The sequence below is a fragment of the Giraffa tippelskirchi genome, chromosome 13 (genome assembly GCF_054371585.1).
Source record: "Giraffa tippelskirchi isolate mGirTip1 chromosome 13, T2T-mGirTip1v1.2.pri, whole genome shotgun sequence".
In the NCBI taxonomy this organism is placed as follows: domain Eukaryota; kingdom Metazoa; phylum Chordata; class Mammalia; order Artiodactyla; family Giraffidae; genus Giraffa; species Giraffa tippelskirchi.
In genome coordinates this window covers 73910609-73933157 of record NC_137287.1, presented here as the reverse complement: position 1 = coordinate 73933157, position 22549 = coordinate 73910609, and the positions used below count along the sequence as shown (strand labels likewise).

The 22549-nt window shown below is 34.8% G+C and overlaps 1 protein-coding gene across 6 annotated transcripts in view; it reads left to right on the top strand.

Moving 5' to 3' along the window:
• The window catches only part of MINDY3 (MINDY lysine 48 deubiquitinase 3), an 80570-nt gene that overhangs the window by 5602 nt on the left and 52419 nt on the right, over window positions 1-22549 (top strand). For 2 of the 6 annotated variants that reach the window (XM_081553607.1, XM_081553604.1), the window contains exons 2-8: window positions 6355-6434; window positions 10165-10225; window positions 11901-12074; window positions 15495-15546; window positions 16424-16538; window positions 19043-19116; window positions 20006-20085. In XM_081553607.1, coding sequence (XP_081409733.1) covers window positions 16482-16538; window positions 19043-19116; window positions 20006-20085 — 211 coding nt within the window. In that variant the 5' untranslated portion in view covers window positions 6355-6434; window positions 10165-10225; window positions 11901-12074; window positions 15495-15546; window positions 16424-16481. Of the gene's footprint in view, window positions 1-6354; window positions 6435-10164; window positions 10226-11843; window positions 12075-15494; window positions 15547-15811; window positions 16205-16423; window positions 16539-19042; window positions 19117-20005; window positions 20086-22549 lie in introns of those variants that run through there. The other 4 variants (XM_081553610.1, XM_081553608.1, XM_081553605.1 and 1 more) reach the window with 3 other exon arrangements.

Genomic DNA, 22549 nt, shown 5'->3' with positions numbered 1-22549 from the left:
CAGTAACCCTTTCTTTCTTGCCACTAGGAAAAGAGGTGGATGAAGAGTAGAGGTCCCTTGGCTTCACCTCTTGTTTCCAGGTTGGATCTCAGTTTTGCTTGTCTTGGTGTGATCACCAGCGCCCTCAGTTCTCATTTGTCCTTATTAAATCTGCCCCATCCATCATGCCTGTTTCTTAGCCTACATTTAGCATGTCCTCTATTCAGTTTCTCCCAAAGTGTTGTGTGTTGCTGGAGAAGATTGTGGTCAGCTTCAGTACAGATGTGGTAATTAAACCTTAGCTGAGCGCTCAGTATTTCTCTTAGTTCTTTATCCTGTCGACTCTTATGTTTTCTTGGAATTAATATTCTCCTCAGTTTTCTGTGCCCCTCATTCTGTTGCTCTCAATCAGTAACATCTCTTCACTTCCTCTTTGCCCATATTTCTAAGTTGAAAACCTAAAGTTTTCTTTTTCTCAAGTTTATTTAAACTCAGGGCCCCATTACACTCTTAAAAATTATTGAAGACTTCACTATGAAAAAAAAATCGAGACCTGTGGCATTATTTTACATTAAAAAATCTCTTCAGTGTCTAGCTCATTAGAAGATAGCTGGATTCTCTCACTTGCTTCTCCATTCAGTCTGTTACATTCAGTCTGTTGTTTTGATTGAAGTGTATGCAGAAAATCCAGCCTCACACAGATAAGCAACTGATAATATAGGAGTATCATAATAGCGTTTTCAAATAATTGTGGATATTCTTCTTTGATACTACACCGAAACTCAACAAGTAGTAGTTTCTTTGAGGTTAGTTGAAGAATGAAATCTGAAACCACATTAATGAACATTTTGTACTCTGTTAAATTGAGATCCATTGGTTTGTCTTGTACTTTGAGTGGATCTTCTACCCATGAATTAATTTGTAGCCATTTGCGTCAGTTGTTTGGAAATTATTGGTTCACTGGTTTATGCAGATCTTTCAAATGTCAACACATATTATTGAACAATATCTAACGTCACATTTATTATTATCTCACTGATCCTGTCAGAAAAATCTCTGAGTATTGGGAAGCTTCAAGCTCACAGTGCTAGCCCTGAGTTTTCCAGAATTTTAATCACTTGAACGCTTGAAATTTTATTGCTGGCAAAAGTACTGTCATTTTTTTTTCCTTGAAGTATCAGCCTCACTTCATTTACTTCTGAGAAAAAGTCTAAATAATCATAGTTTGTTAGTAGCTCTTCAGAGTAAAAATAACATTCACAGACAAGCAGTTAGTTCAGCTCACACTTCAAAAAATTACACATCTGCTTTTCTTTGAGACACCTGTACAGGGGATGTAGCAGAGGTGCTTTATGGGTACTTTCCATTATGTCATACAGACTATTTTTTTTTTTAAGTACTTTGTGTTCAAAGTCAAGATTTAATAAGATTAGCATTAGCAAGAGCTTTCTTAAGTTAAATTGGCTATTTCTGTGTGTTTGAGAGCATATCAGGGTGTTTCCTAGTACAGTTACTGCTGGTACAGCTTAATGGCACTGCCTTGATGTGTGCTAAGGCACCAGTAACATAATCCACTTTTTGTTTTGTACCATCACTGTGAATATCAAACCGAGAAAAGGGCAGATACCTCTGTATTATAGTAAAAATGATTTTCACCTCTAGCAGGTTCCCTTTCACCTCTAAACTCTAAAGGTCGCTAAAATTTCCAGGGTTCTGTAGACCACACTTTGAGAACCTCTTTATCCAGTTCACCACCACTCTATACCATCTCAGCTTTCTCAGAACTCAGCGTCCTTAAACTTTCTCTTTTCCATTTGATCACTCTTTTCCTTCTTTTAAACTCATGCCCTTTGGTCTATAAAATAATAATTCTTTATCCAGCTACCCTTCAAGCTATCATCCTTTGTCCCTTCACTTTAACATAGTTTGCAGTTTCTCCTTCTGCTTGTGTTCTGAATCACACCTCAACCCTTTAAAATTTGACTGCTCTTCCTAGCATTCTAAGTTTCCTTTTTTAGTATTCCCAGTGGTGACATGGTAAATCCAGGGTTTTCACTTATGTTTTTATTCCACTCAGCATTTGAAACAGGTGACTGCCTGCTTTTCCTTTCTGGGGCCTCACTGTTTTTCATTATCTTTATTCTTTACGCTCTCATTCACTTTAACTGCCATGTTTAGGTTGATTCAAGTTGCTATCTTTAATCTTCACCCCTGCCCTGAGCTCCAGACCCATATCTCCCCCCTTCCCCCACCACCACATTTTAGAGACTGAATTTAGAAACAAACATTTCCATTATCAGGCTTCCCAGATGGCTCAGTGGAAAAGAATCCACCTGCCAATGCAAGAGACACAGGAGACATAGGTTTGATCCCTGGGTCGGGAAGATCCCCTGGAGAAGGAAATGGCAACCCACTCAAGTATTCTTGCCTGAAGAACCCCTTGGACAGAGGAGCCTGGCGAACTACAGTCCATGGGCTCACAAAGAGTTGGATGTGAATGAGCTCACCCCCATTGTCTTTCCTCCCAAAACTTCAGCAAGTATTCATTGAGTATTAACTGTATTAATAATAACACACTAGGAAAACAGTGGTCAATAAGAGAGGCAGGATACTTGCAAGGCAAGACAAGACATAATAAACAAATGAACAATAACGTAATTACAGATGAATACGTCCTGGTTGGGCTGGGGAATGGTAGGAAGGATCTACTTAGCTAGGTTATTCAGGGAACATCTCTGAGGAGTTAATACCTCAGCTGAGTCTTTTAGGATGAGAAGGATTCAGCTGTGAGAACGGTAAAGACCATTTCATGCAGAGAGAACAGCAGACACCAAGGCCCCAGGTAAAGACCTTGAGATGTTCTGAGGATTAAGACCACTGTATATGATGAAGGTAAGAGTGAGCTGAGGGAAGGTGGGATTGATAGATCATGTAGGGTCTTTTTTAGGCAATGAAAAAGGAGTTTGAATTTTATTTTAATTGCAGTAAGAAACCATTTGAATGTTTTAAGCAGGCTGTGAGAAAAACTGATTTCCATTTCTAAACTATTTCTCTGGTAAATTTATGGTGAATAGGTAAGGGGTGGGTTGGGAGTTAGGATGTGGGTGAAATGGGGCAGAGGGATCCCCATCGGAAATTCCTAACGGTGTTCTAGATGAAAGATGATGGTGGTTAGAACCTGAAGGTGAACCAGAAATGAAGTGGAGATGGGCAGAAACAAGATGTGTTTTGGGCCCTTGAACCAACAGGATCTTATAAGGTGAAGCCTTAAAGATAAGTGGGAGTGTTTTGGAGAGTGTTTCAAGTGGAGGGAACATGTTCAGAGCATGAGAAACCAGAGAGATAATGGATATTTGAGGGTCTGAAAGAAGGTCTGCACACCTGGAGGCTAAAGAAGGAAAGTATCAAAGGATGAGAGGAGATACAGGCAGAAGCCGGGCCATACAAGACCATGTTAAGGAATTTAGATTCTGTCAGTGACTGGAGTTCCAGTCAGGGCTCTATTTGGAGATTACCTGATTATAACCCATGGTGGAAACCTTGGGAGGAGATGAGTTACACAGGGAGAACATGTAGAATGAAAAGAACAAAGACTCTAAAGCCGAGACCTGAAGAACATTTAGTTGCTGATCAACATTGATACAGAGTAGAAACAAAAAAGGAAAATTTGGAACAAGAGGGACCACTAAAGCCAAAGGCCAGAAGGTTTTCACAAGTCACTGGTGAGCATTTCAGATGAGTCTCTGAGAGGTCATTGGTGAATTTGGTGAGAATGCGTTTGATGCAATCACAGGTTGAAAACCAAATTATTGTTGCTGCTAAGTCACCGGGTTGAGTTAATTGGGAGATAAGGAAATTGAGACAGTGCATACAGAAAATTAGGTATGCATTGAGCGAGTGGTGTTTGGAGTCTTGGATGGAAATTTTTTTTTTTAATGGTCAAATGATTTTTTAAATTAAGACTTTTCCTTTTAGAACAATGTTATTTAGGTTCACAGCAAAATTGTGGGCAAGATACAGAGGTTTCCCCACACACCTCGTGCTCCCACGATGTGCACAGCCTCCTCCAATGTCAGTATCTCCCACCAGAGTGTTTGTTACAGTTTTGAACCTACATTGACTCATCATTATCACCCAAAGTCCACAGTTTTTATTCTTGGTTCTATACATCCTATGGGTTGTGACAAAAATATAATGGAATGTATCCATCATTATAGTATCAGAGTATTTTCACTGCCCTAAAAATCCTCTGTGCTCTATCTGTTCACCCCATCCCTCACTCCCCTCCCCTTGGCAACCTCTGATCTTTTTACCATCTGCATAGTTTTGCCTTTTCCAGAATGTCATATAGTTGGAATCATATGGTATATAACTGTTTCCTCCTCGTTTTTTCACAGCTTGCAAGCCATTATTTTTTATAAACACCAAATAATATTTCATTTTCTGTATGTACTATTTATCCATTCCCCTACTGAAGGATATCTTGGCTGCTTCCAAGTTGTGGCAGTTATGAAAGGCGCAGTAAACAGTGTGTGTAGGTTTTTGCGGGGGGGACATAAATTTTCAACTCGTTTGGGTAAACAACAAGGACCTTCTGGTAGACTCTTACGGAGAATTTTTGTTTTTAAATAGGAGGTATATGTTTAATTCCTATTTGAAAGAGATTGAAAGGTAAAGAGAGAGGAGGTGGACTGGAATGGGGTCCTCCATACTATTTGTTAACTCACTTGCTACCTAGTGTCTCAAGGTAGAAACAGAGTTAGATCTAATTTCTTATGTACCCAGCCTTTGCTGCACTTGCATATATTCATCAAATCTTAATTTTTACCTTAGAAATACTTTTTGTATATAGTGTTTTCTCTCACGTCAGTGTTGTTTTTATTAGTCTGGCACTGTCTCTATAGGTCTGTTGAAATGGTCTCCTCCCCATTCTGGTCCTTTAAAGAAAGAAGCAAAATACCAGTATGGTTGTGTTACTACTTTAATTAGTACTTGTCGTGACGTGGCCCTTCCCAGTGTGAACGTCCTGTCGTCTCTCCTGTCTCACCGTCCTGCCCCCATACAGCCCTTCAGCTGCCTGACATTTCCCTCTGATCCGTGAACTTGTCCTGTTCTTAGAACACTTTTTCCTTTACTAAAGTTGTTTTCTTTACCTGAAAGTCATTCTCCCACCCTTGCCTCTCTGGTAAAGTTCCATTCAAGGTCAGCCTTCAAGTCACCTGTTATGACTTGATTTAGGCAAAGTCATTCCTCTCAGTTTCCTCAACACTCTTTTCATACTTCTGTTGAAACATTCATTTATCCTTTTATTTTAGTGATTTGTTCGTATGTCTGTCTTCATCTGGACTGTTGGCTTCTCCAGATGAGGGACTTTGTCATGCATGTCATTTGTATATCCTGGATGTTTGGTGTAGTGTCTGAGGGTCATGAAATATTTGTTGGATAAATGACTGAATTATAACCATTAGGTATGTTGGAATTGGAAATGGTTGTTTTAAAGCTAAGTACCCTGTGGCCTAGGGAGGTGAAATGATTTCCTGAAGGTTGTACAGATAGTAACTCATCTCTCCTGACTTTTGGCCGCAAGATCTCCACAGTGTGCCGTGTTCTCTGTGGGAGCTTGTCCCAGCTGCTCTCAATCAGTGCTACTTGGTAATACTTAAATTAAGATGGAGCCAGTATGAGCACATTTGGTGTGTATGTGCTGTGCTTAGTTGCTCAGTCATGTCCAACTCTTTGCGACCCCTTGGACTGTAGCCTGCCAGGCTTCTCTGTCCATGGTGATTCTTCAGGCAAGAATACTAGAGTGGGTTGCCATACCCTCCTCCAGGGGATCTTCTCAACCTAGAGATCAAACCAAGGTCTCCCACTTTGCGGGCAGATTCTTTACCGTCTGAGCCACCAGGGAAGCCACAGTGTGTATAATGCTCTTTAATTTTTAGCTTATAGAATGTGATTCAAAGATGAAACTAAAAAAGATACTCTCTGTAAGGAGTCCTAAAATTTGTTTAAATTCAGTAGGTAAACTGGTCTTTCTTCCATTGTATAAAATTACTTAAAAATCAGATTTAGTGTCCTTTTACTGAAGTCTACACTGTATCGCTTTAGTCCACTTAATAGAGGGCCCTGAGTGCAAAATTGTGTTTGTGTGTGTGTGTATGTGTGCATGTGCACTTGGCAGGGAGCCTAGGTTCCATATCTTTTTTCAAAGGGTTCTTTTATCCTCCAAAAAGCTAAGAACTACAGCAATGGACTGACTTAAAGATAATTTGCTGTTGTGATAAGTGATCTCTCTCAAAGCAAAGTACATTAAAAATTCTTTTAGCTACTACTTGAATGACATGTTTAATCTCTGCTGCTTGCTTTCATTTTTAGGGTTTGTGTTTAGTGAATCAGAGGGATCTGCATTAGAACAGTTTGAAGGTGGCCCCTGTGCTGTTATTGCACCTGTTCAGGTAACATAGACTACTTTACCAACTCCTTAGAGGGACGTGTTCAAACGTTCCCTACTTGACTTGTGTTTTCTAATACCTGTACTCTGTGTAATCATGAGGCACGATCAGTTACCTCTTAACTTGTGTTCATGTAAATTGCTTTAAATGTCTGAAATAAAAATGAATTCAGAATATGAGTAGGTTACACAGCAGCAGCCATTTGGCTGACTTTAACTCCAAATTTTCTATTACATTTTCTTGAAAATAATGACCATGACATCTTACACAATGATCCTATTGAGTAATAATAATTTATGCCAAAGGTAATTATACCATAATCATGGTACCATTTGTATTTGTTCTGTCTCTTAAAATGACTCTTCAAAAAAGTTGAAGATGAGTTAATATTTTCATGGCCTAAAACTTAATCCGATTTTAAAGTAAGTTGACAATATATACTGTTTTAGGCTCTAGCTTTTTGGTCTTTAAAATAAAATCAGTAACAGCAGATTTCAAACAATTCCCAAAATTTAAAAAAAAGATTTTTTTTTCTCTTTGCACATGAGATAGGGTGAATTTCAATGTGTGTATTTGATTTTGGATCTTTATGTGTTGCATTGTTTGAAATTCAAAGGCTGATTTGCCACGAACTATTACATTATTAAAACTGAGAATTGAATTTTCAGTTTGCTGTGATATTTACGATGTCCGAACAGCAGTATAACTTCAGAACTGTTACAAAAGAAACTTGAATTTATTGCTTGTTTTAATCAGCACATTTTGAAAATACATTTTTAATGTGGTATTTATTATTCATTGAGCATAAAGAATGCTTTCCTGAACTGTTAGTTGCAAAATAAATTTGTCTCTCAAACTCCATACACCTTACATTGTTAAATTTAAAATACATTTTCTGAAGAAGAAAAGAAATGTTTTCCTTTATGGTTGATTCTAACATATATTCTTTGTAGGTCATTGTTTCCTCTTTAAAAAGTAAAGTTGATATATTTTTTTTCATTAGTAGATTTTTTTTAATTAAGAAAAATTTGAGCTTTGCTAAGAATTTTGGAGTATAAATAAATTTAACTATAAATTAGTTATTAGAGCTGTTGAGCAACTGAGGTAGGTTTTGGTTTGCTAGTGGGAATCTTATCTGAATCTGAGCATTCCATGTCTTGTTCATATACAAGATAGATTTATTACCACTGACCCTCTTGGGCCATAATTGTACCTTAGAATCTTTATTGCCAGTCTATGAATATACTTAAATGCCAGATAAACAACAGGAATTTCATGTTTTATAAAATTCAGTATATTTCCAAAATGGTAGTTATTTTTGCAAGTGGAGTTGCTATGTAACAGGAAATAATTGTAATATTCAAAATCAAGATATATCTTTGAGGTAGTAATTTAGCTTCATAGTCACATAAATGTTTTCGATTATAGAATTTTGTTTGTATTAATATTTTAATGCAAAAATCAAAACTAAATTACTGAGAGTAATGAAGGGAAGTGTGCGAGTTGGATGTTGAACTTTTTGAAACTGAACTCTAGAACATGGCACTTCTGCTAGAAGAATAGACATTACAGAGCCAAGTAGAAAATACAGTAGTAGACCATGTTACATACAGTAGTTTACCTGGAATTAATAACATACCATAATAAGAAGGAATGCAAATCAGTGATGAAATACAGTAGTTTAGTAAATGCTACTGATATGACAGGTTGATAATTTGAGGGGGAAAACTGAATCTGGGTCATCTCATACCATGTACCAAGTTTATTCTTGATATAACACTTAACCACAGGAAGTTGAAAATAATGTGTTACCAACCCTCTAAGAGAATAGATGAGTTCCAGGCTCAGAAAAATATCTGCAGGTAATGTTAGCAATAAATGAATATCTTTCTTAGACAAAGAACTCGTTACACAATGGTTGGAAAAACACTGAAACCTCAGAGGCAAGATGGGCAAGTATATGCAGTCATGGCAGGTGGAATGATGCTGCACAACCAAAAAACCAAGATGCCTAAGCTCACTAGGAATCCACCAAAGTACAAATAAAACTTTTAAATAGATTCTTTTGCTTACTTTTCCTTATCTTTAGATATAAAATAATTGCCAGAAGGCTTACCCTTCCTAATCTTTATATATAAAGTAATTGCCAGTGCATATAAGGGTAGGGTGATGCTGGCACATTCTGTGTAGCTACAGGTAACTCTATGTGGTATAAATTTGTACTATGACCTAGGGAAGAAATTTTACATTATAATTGAAACCATAATAAAATAATGCAGATTCTTTGATGTGAATAATTTTACTTCTGTGAATCTTTCCTGAAGAAATAATCCTTAAGATGGAAAGGTTGTATTCAAGAATTAGCTTTTTTAGAGCAAGTCCAAATATGTTTTTTATTTATAGTAGTTTTAAAAAATTGCAAATAACCTAATGCACAGTAATGTCATGTAAACATGAAATAATGTTGAAGTAAATTTTAATAGCTTGGTAGACGTTTAGAGATTGACTTACAGTTATGAACTATGTGGGAAAACAGAAAAGTGGAAAACAATCACATTGTTTCCATACCCATTAGGCTTCTCACTTAAAGTTTAAAACAGGTATGAAAGAAAGACTGGAAGGGAGTATATCAAAATGCAAATGGTGGTTCTACTAGTGGTGAAATAATGGTTGTCCCACCTCACTTTTCCAGTTTTGTAATGTAGTTATGTTACTCAATTTTACGGTTTTTGTTATTTGGGAAAAAGTCAGAAGCACTTGGTTGTAGTATTTGTAGATTTATTTCAGTGAGAATATCATGGAATGTCATTTTTTTGTTAAAATGTTTAGAATTGATAGCTTATTAGGTGCCAGGTATTATGCTAAGTGTATTACTAGATCATCTCATGTAATCGTTATTACAACCTTTTAAAGTTTGTGCTATTATTTGTAATTAGTAAAATAATGGAACCAGGATTCAACTTTAGGTCTAACTAAAAGTAGTTTTCTTATCTGTATACTACTGTTTTCAGACACTGATGAGTAAAAATCACCATAGTAACTACTTTTTCTTGACTCTGCCCCCTGGAGATAAAGTAGGTGGAGCATCAGGATCTGCCTCTTAAATAAACAAGTCAGGTTAGCTACACTTTGAGAAGGAAACAGTATTATACATAGAACTGCTATCTATCAAATCACCAATGTAACATAGTTGGCACACTTAAGGAAAGGTTAAAAATGGGTTTGTTTTTTCTTTGGGATCTTAAAGCTTTTTGAGTTAAACCAGAAAGTTAGGAGCTCCTTATCAGTGACCCACACAGTGGTCTTCCTGTGTCACAAATGAGAACTAGTACAGAACCACTTTTGTGTTTAGCTTTCTTTCCCCAAGGAATCAAAGAGAATTGTAGATTGTTTTTCCTGGTTGATAGGGCCTTCACTCTGTGAATGAAGCAGTAAATTTCTTTTTCAGTTGTGTGGTTATTATTTTGAGTCAGTTCTTCTATTTGCCAGAAAATATGTACTATAAAAGAAGAATTGTATGGATCTAGAATCAAGTTTATAGTAGTATATTCTAAGTAAGTAATTATGTTCAGTTACTGGTGAATGTGAAGGGAAACGATTTGAAATTCTATAGCACTATTCAAAAGATCAGAAAGGAGGTACAAATTAGGTTTTTTTTCCATTTTAGAATAAAAGAATGATATAAGGTATGTTTATAATAAATTCTAATAATTATTGCTTTAATTGTATAAAGGCATTTCTTTTGAAGAAGCTCCTGTTTTCTTCTGAGAAGTCTTCTTGGAGGGATTGCCCAGGTATGATAGCTGTCTTTTATCAACTTTTACTCCATCTTTTATTTTATAAGTGATTCATGCAGCATTCATTGGCAGTAATTCAGTTGAAATTATCTGTTTTTAAAAAGTAAACTATTAGTTACTTTTTCGTGAGGTTGACTTTTTAAATATTCCTGGAAGTTTCATGAACAGTGACTCTAGATCTTAAAAATGTGTATTTTGCAATGTGGTTTTCCTAACTGAGAGGGGTAAGACAGGTTTTTACGACTAAGGGAAAAATCTTTTGGTGCACTGTTAAATGATAGCATACCATAAGGAAGAATAATTTATGTTTGTATTGTCTTATTTAGCTTTGAGCAAAAACTCAAGATTGTCTTTGTATTACTGAATCTTTTAGTATAACACCTTACACAATGCGAATACTACTACAGGTAGTTCTGAGTTAGATCACAAATGAAGCTTTCATGGTTTCTGCAATATGATTAAATCATAGAACTGTATGTGCTACCTGATAATAACAAACATTTGCATCCTTGACAGTTTACAAAGGTATTTTCTTCACTTACACTATTTTATGTGAACTCACAATGACTACTGAAAGAAGGTAGAATATATTATAATCACAGTTTTGTATATAAGGGCAAAACAGCTTCCATTCCAAGCCATGCAGGTACATTCTACTAGTGGTTTTAAATTTACTCTTAAATTAAAGTGTCACTGTCATGTATTTTTAATTAATAACTGAAATGCAAAATAAATTTCAGTAGAGAAGAAACTATTCAAAAGAGACTGTTACTAGCATGAACATTTTATTAATAAAATTTCTTGCATAGAAACATTCATATTGATAAGAGATTTTTGTAGCACTGTCGTAAGTGTCATACATGCTGTGGTGGCTAGAAAGTGAATAGGACAGTTCCAGCCTTTAAAGAACTCTTAGTCTATCAAGGGAGAGAGAAAACTCCCTCTAGCATAAAATTTTACATGGGGTATAGATCGATCTTATCCCCTTTGTTTGAAAGCTTCAGAAAGCGGTACTACTTCTGGAGATGAACACTGCTCGAAAAGGGGAGGGTGGCTAAGGTTCAGGACAAAGTTGAGCATTTTTGCTATTTTTTATAAATGTCCGATGTTCAGATCACTGCAGTACAGTATCAGTGGTTTGTGTGCTACGTAGCATAACTGCAACGGCCTCTGTTAATATAATGGATTGTGTCCTTGTATGTGCTGATGGTATAGTATCTCATTATGCTTCCCCCTGTGGGACTGGGAGATCAAAGACATGAGACTAATTCAGAAATGGGGGAAAACAGAGGTCTGCACAGGCCCTTACATGGACCTGGTTCTACAAGAAGGGAATCCTCATGGCTGAAAGGCTCCATTTGCAGCCTAAGAAAGGGGTGATCAGTATCAGCTTACTCCACATAGCATATTCTTTCCTCTGATGTTTTATTCTGCATTTTCCAGGATTCTTTTTCTCCTGAATGGAAGTATTCAATAGCAGTGACATTTTAACCCTCAAGCACATTGTTTTTCTAAACTGTAACTGAAGATCAGTGGCTTATGGATTTCTGCCCTACTAAAAAATGCTTGATTTTCATCACTAAATTAACACATTCTTAACATTGTTATTTGACAGGATTTTTTTGTCCCCCGCAGAGAAAACCATTGTAACTTATGCTTCGGTTATTTTTAGAGGAAGAGCGAAAGGAACTCCTTTGTCATACCTTGTGTGATATTTTAGAAAGTGCTGGTTGTGACAACTCGGGATCCTACTGCTTGGTTTCATGGTTAAGAGGAAAAACAACTGAGGAAACTGCTAGTCTTTCTGGGAGCCCTGCACAGTCTAGTTGCCAAGTGGAACATTCTTGTAAGATACACTTTTATTTCCTGAAGTAATTTCTTGTCTGTGTGTTTGAATAGAACTGTTGAAACTTTTAAAGAGAGAACAAGATTTAAACATCGTATAAGATCTGTTTTTTAGCCTAAGCTTACTTAATCCATGAGCTTTGTTAGTATTTTTCATTTCTCACTTGATGATTTTAATTGCTGGAGGATATTACATTTGTTTATTTTCCCTTTGAATTTTGGGTAAAAAAAACATAGGAAATGCATCTCTTAAAGTAAACTTAGTAAAAGTTCTAGTTAACTTCTCCTTGATGACAGTCTGCTTTGATCTTCGGAACTCTCATTTAGAAAGCTGAAAGAACATATTTCTGTTTTCTTTGCTTCATATACTTTAGTGTTTTCCTTGGTATTGGGAAAAACAGGGAAATTATTATTACTGTTTTTTACATTAGGAAATGTCTTAATTATCTTGAGCTGTTTCCTAAAGCAAAGATGGGGACGTTTTTCTTCCCTGTGTTGTTTCTTTTCCTCCTGAACTCTTTGGACATGGTTACTATAGATGAATTATTTTAAGATAGTTTTTTTTATTGAGTTTTAATTTTGCGTCATTTAAGTTTGTCATACCATGAAGATTTCTCTTAAAGAAGAATAACAGCTCTTCTCACTCACAAGAATTATATATTCTATGGTCTTTAGTTTTTAAAAATTCTTACATAGTTGATCTACAAACTATCAGAATGAACTAGTAAGATTGTGCTACAGATAAAGAGTTGCTTTTCTGATTTTCTTTTTAGAAATTAACTTGCTCCTAGGTTGCTTTTGGTAATTGATAGCTCTGAGTGCCTTTATTAAATAAGTGACTTGTTCTACTTACAGTGCAATCCATTAACTATTGTCTCTGTGGAAACTGTAGACACCCAATTTCTAAAAAGTAAATTTCATACCAAATTGCTATGTACACATCTTGCTCCCCCTATAGGATTGTCTATGAGGCAAATTGTCTGCTTGAGCCAACTTATCTCTATGATGTCAGCATCTTCTCTCTCTCACCTTTGCAGTTACAATGGCAAATTCTAATAATAGTACATTTGCAAGGAATAATTTTTCAAATTTAAACAGTTGAATGACATTTCCTTTTAGGCCTTTCAAGCATAGCATTTCAAAAAGAATTTAATATATTTTTAGAGTTGAAGAAAACAAGTGGAAAATACTCACAAGGTTGATAATCAAAAAATGTCACTAAGGCTGGTTTTAAAATATTTTCCAGATTTTACTGGATTGCATAAAAGCATGTTTAATAGTTTTGTTTAGCATATTAAAATCTTAATAGGAATAGTTGAAGTAGTTAGAAGTTGTTTTAAAGAATATGTGGTTAAAACTACTCCATGTATTAATATATAAGAAAATAGTAAGTTTTTTGCTAACATTTTTCATTAGTATCTTAGTAAACTGTATGCTCACTGGATGTGCTGTACATTTCTGTGTTGATTGGTTAAATTGGTCTAGGTAAATGGCCTCATGATGTTAACTTTGGCACTTCAGTAACCTATGTGGGCATGTTATATTAAATCCCCCTCCAAAAAACATTTTTTAGTAATTTTCCAATTTACTTTGTCTCATTTTTAAAATGGACATGAAATGAAACTATTATAAATTGACTTTTAATGTTATATAAATTTGAGAAGTTTTAGTAATTGAAAATTCACGTTAGATGTTGACAATGAAATGAACTTAATATTAAAATTTATTCCATATAACAATCTATTTTACCTGTTCTTTCCTTTATTCCCAGCTATGTTCTTTTTCTTGTGTTTTATATTTTTCCACCATCCTGCCTGCTAAGCTTTTTATTTTGCTTGCCTCCTTTCTCTAAATTACTATCTTTATGTCAACTTCCATAGTGTACACTCAGTAAAATTATTTAGATAATCAGGCACCACAGAGAAGTTAGTACACTTTGGAAAAGATTAGGTAGAAGTTTTATTTTATCTTGAAATTTTAAATGTGAAGTGTTTTTTCCCCTTGTCAGTATTACATTGTGTACAAACATTAATTTCATTGGCTTTTGTGGTGTGTAGTTTTGGCTTTTGGTAATGCACACTTGTTTGCAGTAGTGAATACTCAGGTTCAATTTCAGTTTGTTTCCCACACACAAATCAAAAGATTATTTAAATGAATCCAGTTGGACTTTTACAGATGTTAAAAAGTAATTCAAAACATTTGAAAATTAAATCTGGACTTTGAAAGGCTAAAATAATGTGACGTTTTTTATTGTAAAGCAAAATTTCACTTTTGAATACATAGTGAAACAATTTCTTCAGTTCTCTAGTGAGAATTAGTATTTGAAAGTACTAACATTTACTTAATAAGGTATATATGAAATTGTTCCTTGTGATTAATTAGAGTGAGGATTTTGATCTGTGTAGGATATCTTTAAAGACTTCATCTTTGTGGAGCTGAGACTATCCGTGTTCAGATCTCAGGTCTGCTGTTTATAGCTTTGTGCTGTTGGGAGGATTCTTCTTTGGGCCTCAGGTTCCTCTTCTGTAAGATGGGGTAATAGGGTTGTTTGAGGACTAAATGAGGTTAAGGCCCATAGATGTGTAGTAAATGAAAAGAGTGCCAACCATATAGTAGTTGGAGAAGGAAATGGCAACCCACTCCAGTATTCTTGCCTGGAGAACCCCGTGGACAGAGGAGCCTGGTGGGCTGCTGTCCATGGGGTCGCACAGAGTTGGACACGACTGAAGCGACTTAGCGTTAGCAAGGCCCATAGAGTTAAAAAGGGGCCTGGAACTTAGAACTGTGCTAAGTAAGCATTACTTTTCATTTAAATGCTTTCTTTGATTTCATTTGATTTCTTAAAATTTTATTATTTTATTAATAAATATAATCTAAATAAGATGCTGAAAACTTGTCAACAGTTATACAAGTAAATGAGGAAACAAACTTAAAACTGTCGTTGAACCTGTGTACTTTCAAAGTGCTCTGCCTTTTTATACATATTTGTTTAATAATGAAACATCAAGTCTAAAGGTTTTATGTTAGAGGAAGATTAGCTGTGAAGATTTGACTTGGCTCTAAGAAATGAAAGATGATTTAGAAGTGCAGGATACATTGCAATTATGTGTGAAGCACTATGATTGTCAATGCTTTCTCACATGTTATTAACTATTCTAGCACAACTGAATTTAAAGAAACTGTGTATTATTTAATCACCTTTCTACATTCTCATTATTAAATCCATTTTAGTTCTATTCATGGTACCTAAGATGTTGAAATATAAATTTATGTTTCTGTAAAGTAGAAAATAAACTGAGAATTCTAAGGAGTAAGGAAAGAGGGAAACTTTTGATTGCTTAAAAGTATTTACAGCCTGCTGTGTGTATCTTGTGTCATTTATTTGCCATGTGTAGTGCTGAAAAGTGTCTTTTATGTATAGCTGCCTTGGCTGTCGAAGAGCTTGGCTTTGAGCGATTTCATGCATTAATTCAGTAAGTAACATTGGAACATTTAAAATACTTACCTTGTGGACACATTGCCATTTTAAGTCTGTTCATACTGTGGAAAGGTACTTAGATAGATTTGTATGCTTGAGGATTAATTTGTTTTCAGATTTTTTTTTAAAAGAATAATTTGTCAATATGTTCTTAAAATATTCTGATTCCCAAATTAACTATGGAAATACACTCTTTTATAACATTAAAGGCTTTTTCATCATTATAATGAAAAAATCATTTTAGCTTAATGTTTCTCCAAGTGAATGTAAAGATTTCTAGTATGATAAATATTTGTGTTATTGCTTATTGTCAAAATATGCTTTCTATAATTTTCATTAAAAGTGCCATATTTTCATTAGAGTATTTAAATTTTTTGTTGTGAAATAAAAGATAAGGATAGCTATGTTGGTAGAATTGCGAGTGGCATTAGATTTGAAATATAATGTTATTTTAAAAGAAGCCACGAATGTACACCTTATCCTTGGTGTTCAGATATTTGTTAAGTAATTTTCAAGCTTTAAAAAGTCAAGTTTCTTTGTTCTTAACCGTATCCTAGAAGAGGACCACCTAATTCCTTAAATAACTATATGATCATTGAAGAAGTCATTGATGTCAGACAGTTCACCTAAGAGATGAAGAGATTCCCTACCAAGTAGGCTTTCTATTTTAATGGTACCTATTACTTATAATGACAATTGTCAGCAATAGCTTTGGCTTTTAATGGCTAAATCTATATTTGAAAATTTGAGACACAAAAATCTCCTCTTTGTATGTATACATTTTAATGTAGAAGAGAATTAAAAAATGTTCCCATTTATGAATGTGGTCAATCTCATCATCATGTTAATACTTAATTCTTTTTTCCCCCCAGAAAAAGATCATTCAGAAGTTTAGCAGAATTAAGAGATGCTGTCTTGGACCAGTATTCAATGTGGGGAAACAAATTTGGAGTATTGCTTTTTCTGTATTCTGTGTTACTGACAAAGGTTGGTTAAAGTTGTTTTTCTGATTTTTATTCATTTGAGTTTAGTATTTTTCCTGCTGCAGGGAGAAATTTTACTCCTGATGTTGTTTCTAAATCTCAGGATTGAAATCTCTTGTGCCAGTAATGAAGAAACAGTCTCTCTTTCTTCATTCACCTGTTACTTAACCACTTTTCAGGCTTCACCCATGATCTTCTAGACTGCAGAGATTTATCAGTAATGTTCTAATTATGAAATACAGTGAGGTCTTTGGTATTTTATTTTCTTTGATCATAGTGTAAGCATTTGACCCCTTAACCCTTTCTGGAACAGCTGTATCTAACACCAGTCTCTTCTTAGCTTACTTGATAAATCACTATACTAGTTCTCTTTCTGTAATGCCTCATAATTACTTTTCTCTTTATAGCTTCATTTCCATCTTTTCCTGTTATTTACCTTTGTATCCGCTCAGCTTACCTTTACATGGTTCATTCGGACCTATACGTTTCTGTCCTGCCCTTTTCTGCAAGTGCCAGCCTCGCATCTCCAGTGACCTGTTTGGTCTGAGTTATGCTGCTGGATTTGCCATATCTGGAATCAGACTTCATTCACTTGATAAATATTTATTGAGCATTAACTGTTTATTAGAAACTAAACTTACATTATGGGATACAATTTTTGTTTAATCATTCCTCTTCAATGTTGTAAACAAAAAAGTAGACACCTTAATAATATTTACTTCCATTATGGCAGTGTTTTTGGTGTTTGTTTCATGCACAAAGCATGGTGGGACAATAGAAGGCTTGCCTCAGTTCATATGGTGGAATCAAGGGCAGACCTTGTAGGCATCATTTGATGGATGGGGAGAAGTTTTCTGGAAAGAATAACTATGGGAAGAAATTCCAAGCTGTGGGAACAGCAGGTATAAAGACATTATTGGTTGGGGATATATCACACATTTGGAAACTATATAAGAGTTCAGTATTAGTGTAGCTTAATGTACCAGAAAGGCAACCGTGGAAGATGAGAATGGCATATATGTAAAAATTCTTGTGCAAAAATACTTAAAATCTCATTTCATGTGGCCAGAATTGGAACAAATCAAAAATTGTGAGCAATGGAGTAATGAGATCTTTCTGTTGCTAAAAGGTTCTTTAAATTGGTATCAGAGTTGTGGTGGAGGGAGTTGGTGTGTGGATAATAAAACTAGAGTCAGGGAAACTAGAAAAGTAGTTACTGAAATAGGTGACCCTAAGCCAGAGCAGTGATCATGGAAATGGAAAAGAAGCATATTTTTTTAGAAGCATGTTTTAAACTTAGAAATTTTAAACCATTTAGGAGCATATTTAAGAGAAAGAATGAAAAGTAGTTAGTAGTCTGTTAGCAGTGGGGACTGGCAGTGATGGAGGTCCCGAGGATGCCTCATTTCTTATGAGTTCATGGTGACTGTTCAGTATTCTCCCAGTTTTTATGCTCAAAACTTTTGATACTTCTTCTCTGTCTTGTCCTTCACAGCCAAGAAAGCCTTCATGTCTAGTTCTTCCTTGACCTGGCCTTTGAAATAAGGTCCTCTCTCTCCCTAGTGATTTTTGGCACTTGATTATTTTATTCATTGTGACTTCATGATAGTCCATTTTGTATAGTTGTCTACAAGGAAGGCCAGTGTGAGATCTTAAACTTGTTTGTATCCTTCTACAGTATTTCCACAATCATTACTATTTTGATTGTTGATTATCATCTCTTTAATTTTTAGAAATGACCTGTAATCAGATGGAACCAATGGTTAAAGTTAGGTGAATAGCACAATGAGTGGCAGTTTATCTTTGTCATTTGGAAACTGATGGCAATCGAATGCCTGGGTCTTCTTATACTTATCCAGTAGCTAGACCTTTAGCGATTTGGGTGATCTTTTGGGCAATTAAAAATACCAGAAAATTGGCTTTCAGAAAAATAAGAAACTCCTGCCCTCCTAGTTGACATTTTATTTTGTCAGTGCACATTTGAATGACCAATATGTAAGAACACACAATCAGAAGAGAACCTTCCATTTTCTTATGTACGAGAAATACCTGTTGTGTATTTAAATTTTATCATGTGTGTATAACAGATGCCTCAGTAGGTATATTAGGTTCAAATTTAATTTCAACTGTAGTTAAATGAATATTAACTTGCAGATAAAATAATTTTCTCCTCACTTCTCTTGAAACTTAAACAGTCTCTCTGTCTCCCCTCTCCTACCCTCCCCCTTTCTGGCCCTCCCCCAACCCCTTTAACTCACATAGCCACATTGGATCTGTTACCTGTTCTGATGTAGAGTCTACAGAAGAAAAGATTCTAAGAATTACCTGCTTCTCACCATTTTCATTTCAAATGGACCCCCCATTTCAAATCTAGATAATTCTCTGGGAGAAAAGTTACTTATATAATTGTGTTTTATTAATTCACAGTATAAACTGGTTAGTTTTTAAACTAGTATAATTTTCATTTTTAGTTTTAAAAATAAGCCAATGAATTCTTGGTTTCTTTAGGGCATTGAAAACATAAAAAATGAAATTGAAGATTCCAGTGAGCCTTTGATAGATCCTGTGTATGGACATGGCAGGTAATTAACTAAAATCTATTATTTCCTCATATAGACTTTAGGTTTTAGGACTGATAATATGCACATAAGATAAAACACTACTGAGTCAGATAATTTTGTTTGTCAGTACTGACAGCTTAAAGTCTCTGGGTTTGAGCAGTCTTATGCTTTATACATTGTTTGCTTTAGTTATGAAGTATTAACTTTCACTTTAGGTCTATGTATGCACTGGGTTTATTGTAGCAAATATTTTCTTTTAGGATGACAATGGGAATATTTTAATAAATTTTGCTTGATAGTGCATTCATGAAATTTTCTAATAGATGAAATTTGCTCACTTTAACTTAGAAATCACTATACCCATGTGTATTTGTGAATGCTTTCCCACTTTGGGGGAAATTTTTTTTTCTTTAGTTCTCTCTGAGAAAACCCTGCCTCTCAAGCTTTTTGTAGCTGTTTATGCTAAAATTGATGACACAATGACTGATTGTTAACTCACTCCAAAACATAAGTCCTTTCCTTTAGATCTTTCTGCCCCAGAGGTTAAATTCAGGTGTCTTGCATCAAACACAAAATAATAAAAATTATATATGTATATGTATATATATGTATATAGGTGATTATAAATAAATTAGCAGTCCAAGTATCATTTTTTAATCTATTTAAATATGTCTTGAATAAAGTTGTTAAATTTATATGATTATATAGAACAACAAATACCATTGTGGTGACACAGGAAGTGATACATTTAGCAAGGTTGTGTATAAAATGAGAACTGTAAGGTTTTTCTATTCTTTTAAACAACTTAATTTAATGTAAAAAGTCATGATTGTATGCTTTATCATAAGAATAATTTGTTTTGAAAATTAGTATATTCATACTTTAATTACTTTTTAATTTTTATCAATAGCCAAAGTTTAATTAACCTCCTGCTGACAGGACACGCTGTTTCTAATGTATGGGATGGTGATAGAGAATGCTCAGGAATGAGTAAGTGTATTTATTCTTTGTTGTGTTTATCTTGTTTATGATGAATATTCCACTGGACTACAGTTGATTGTTAATTCATCTGTTTAATGGCTCTGCGTTACTTAGAGGTTAAGATAAATGCTTTAGTATAGAGGAATCCCTTACAGTTTTCACAGCACTATAACGTGAGGAGCATAGACTTTGGAGGCCGACGAACTTGGGTTCTAATCCCAAGTATATGACTTGAGTCAAGTTACTTAAGCCTTTAGCTTTATCTAATATAAAATTAGGATTATAGGACTAACTTACTTAGAAAAAGTAATAGGTCTTTTTATAGATGTAAAGTTAAAATGTATATATATGTAAAGTTTGTACATAGCTAGTGTCTGTTTGTAAGTCGAGAACACTATTGAATTTTGCTTAAAATTGAAAAATTGTAAGTATTGTGATTTGAAGTATTTACTTTAAGAGCCTAGTAGTTTTTTTTCCTGTATTACTTTTAAGGTTTGTAATTTCCTTTAAAATGCTGGTTAAATTTAAGGTTATCTGAGACTTTTAAACCACCATCCCCTCCATCTCTGGTCTCAATTATTTCTTTCATATACCTTCATATGTTGCCAGGAACATTGAAGTCAGGCACCTTTGGCCAATCCATCTAGTTAAGGAGAGCTGATATACAGCTCTGAAAAAGATTCCCTGTAGCTTATTGTTACTTGGTCAGTCTGAATTCATTTATTTTTTCTTTCAACATACATTGAATAACTACCAAGTATCCAGTCCTGCCAGTTAAAGGCATGTCAGACTCTCACGGATGTAATACTTGAAGTGTGTAATATAGAACAGAAACCATCATGACTCCTGTAGTTCATGGGAAATTTAATTTTTCTCCTAAAATTGGATAAAACTGTCAACAAATGACAGAAGCAAATATTATGATTGAGAAAATAATAGTTACTGCTTTCTGCTCCCATTTAAATGAATGAATCTTGATCTTAAATGTGAAGTTTTCTCAAATTTTAGAAATACATGGAGTTAATAGAAACATGAAAGAATACAATTTTAGGGGAAAAAATCAGTAAAAATGAATGAATTTCAAAATTGAAAAGCACCTTAACACCATCCAACCTTTCACTTTACTATGTAAGAAATCTAGGAGGTACCCTTCCATCCTACATTAGCTAATGCATACAAAATTATCTCAGTGATGAGGTGAAAATGAGAACCTAGTTTAGGTGACTTCTGGTAAAGGTCAAAGGTCAAACAGTAAAATTCACTGACAAAGTAGTGAGGTGAACTTGCTCTATATTTTTGTAATTGAGCCCATCCTGTTCTTGAGCCCTCATTCTGATTGAGGGCTGAAGGTATTCAACCCTGCCAGTCAAAGGCATGTCTAGACTCTCAAGTCTTCCATAGGCTTTTCTTCATGCTATATATGGGTTGGCCAAAACATTCGTTTGGGTTTTTCCATTACATCTTAGGAAAAACTTTCTGGTCAACCCAATACTTACAGGATATTGGTCAGCTACCCAGTTTAGGTTGTTGATACCTACTAATTCGTCCTTTTCTGTTTCTTGAAATACTAGCTTTCAAAGCTATTGTCTTGCAGTGTTTTTTTTTTTTAAAGTACAGTTCAAATATCAAAACTAAGCAATGACTTTAAATATTATCTTGGAAAAGAAAATAGGCACAGTATATTTCTTGCATTTTCCCTTAATTGTTACGAATGTTGACTTAGGGTTGAATCTGTTTTCATTCACCAAAATTAAAATGAAAATCCATACATTCATCCAGCATTTATTGGATATTTTTCTGACAACATGAGGGAAGATTGTGATATATGTAATATACAAAGAAAAATTATAATTAAAGAATTGCTAGTTTTGCAATCTTTAGGCAAGCTGCTTTACTTCTCTTGTCTTCAGTTTCCTTATTTATAACTCAGGAAGGTAATACCTTCCTTAAAGGAATGTTAGATTATGAAGATTAAGATTAAATTTCTAAAATGCCTCAACCAGCCCATGGGAAGACTTGGCCTTCCCTCAAAAGAGGAAAACAAGAACATGGACACAGATAACTATAATGCAAGGCAAAATGAACACAAGTTGAAGTAAAGTATGATAGAAGTTCAAGGAAAGGAGGAAACCTTTCCTACTCTGTTTGCCTTGGGATGAGTGGGGAGCCATTAAGTAGGAGTGGCCATTTTAATGAGGCCACATGGAATGAGAGAGAGAGAAAAATAATAGGTTTGTGTCTAGAGACAGGGAGACAGACCAGTCTGATTAGAGCAGTGTATCTTAATCCCAACTATGCATTGTCACTTAGGGAGCTTAAGAGTAAGTCAGTGTTCAGGCCGCAGCTGAGAAGGAGTAAACAAATTAGAATTTCTAGGTAGTGGAGCCTGGACATGATAATTTAAAAATTACCCGTACATGATTAGAATGTACAGCCAGATTTGAGGAGATAAAAGCATTGACTGTGAAGGAGA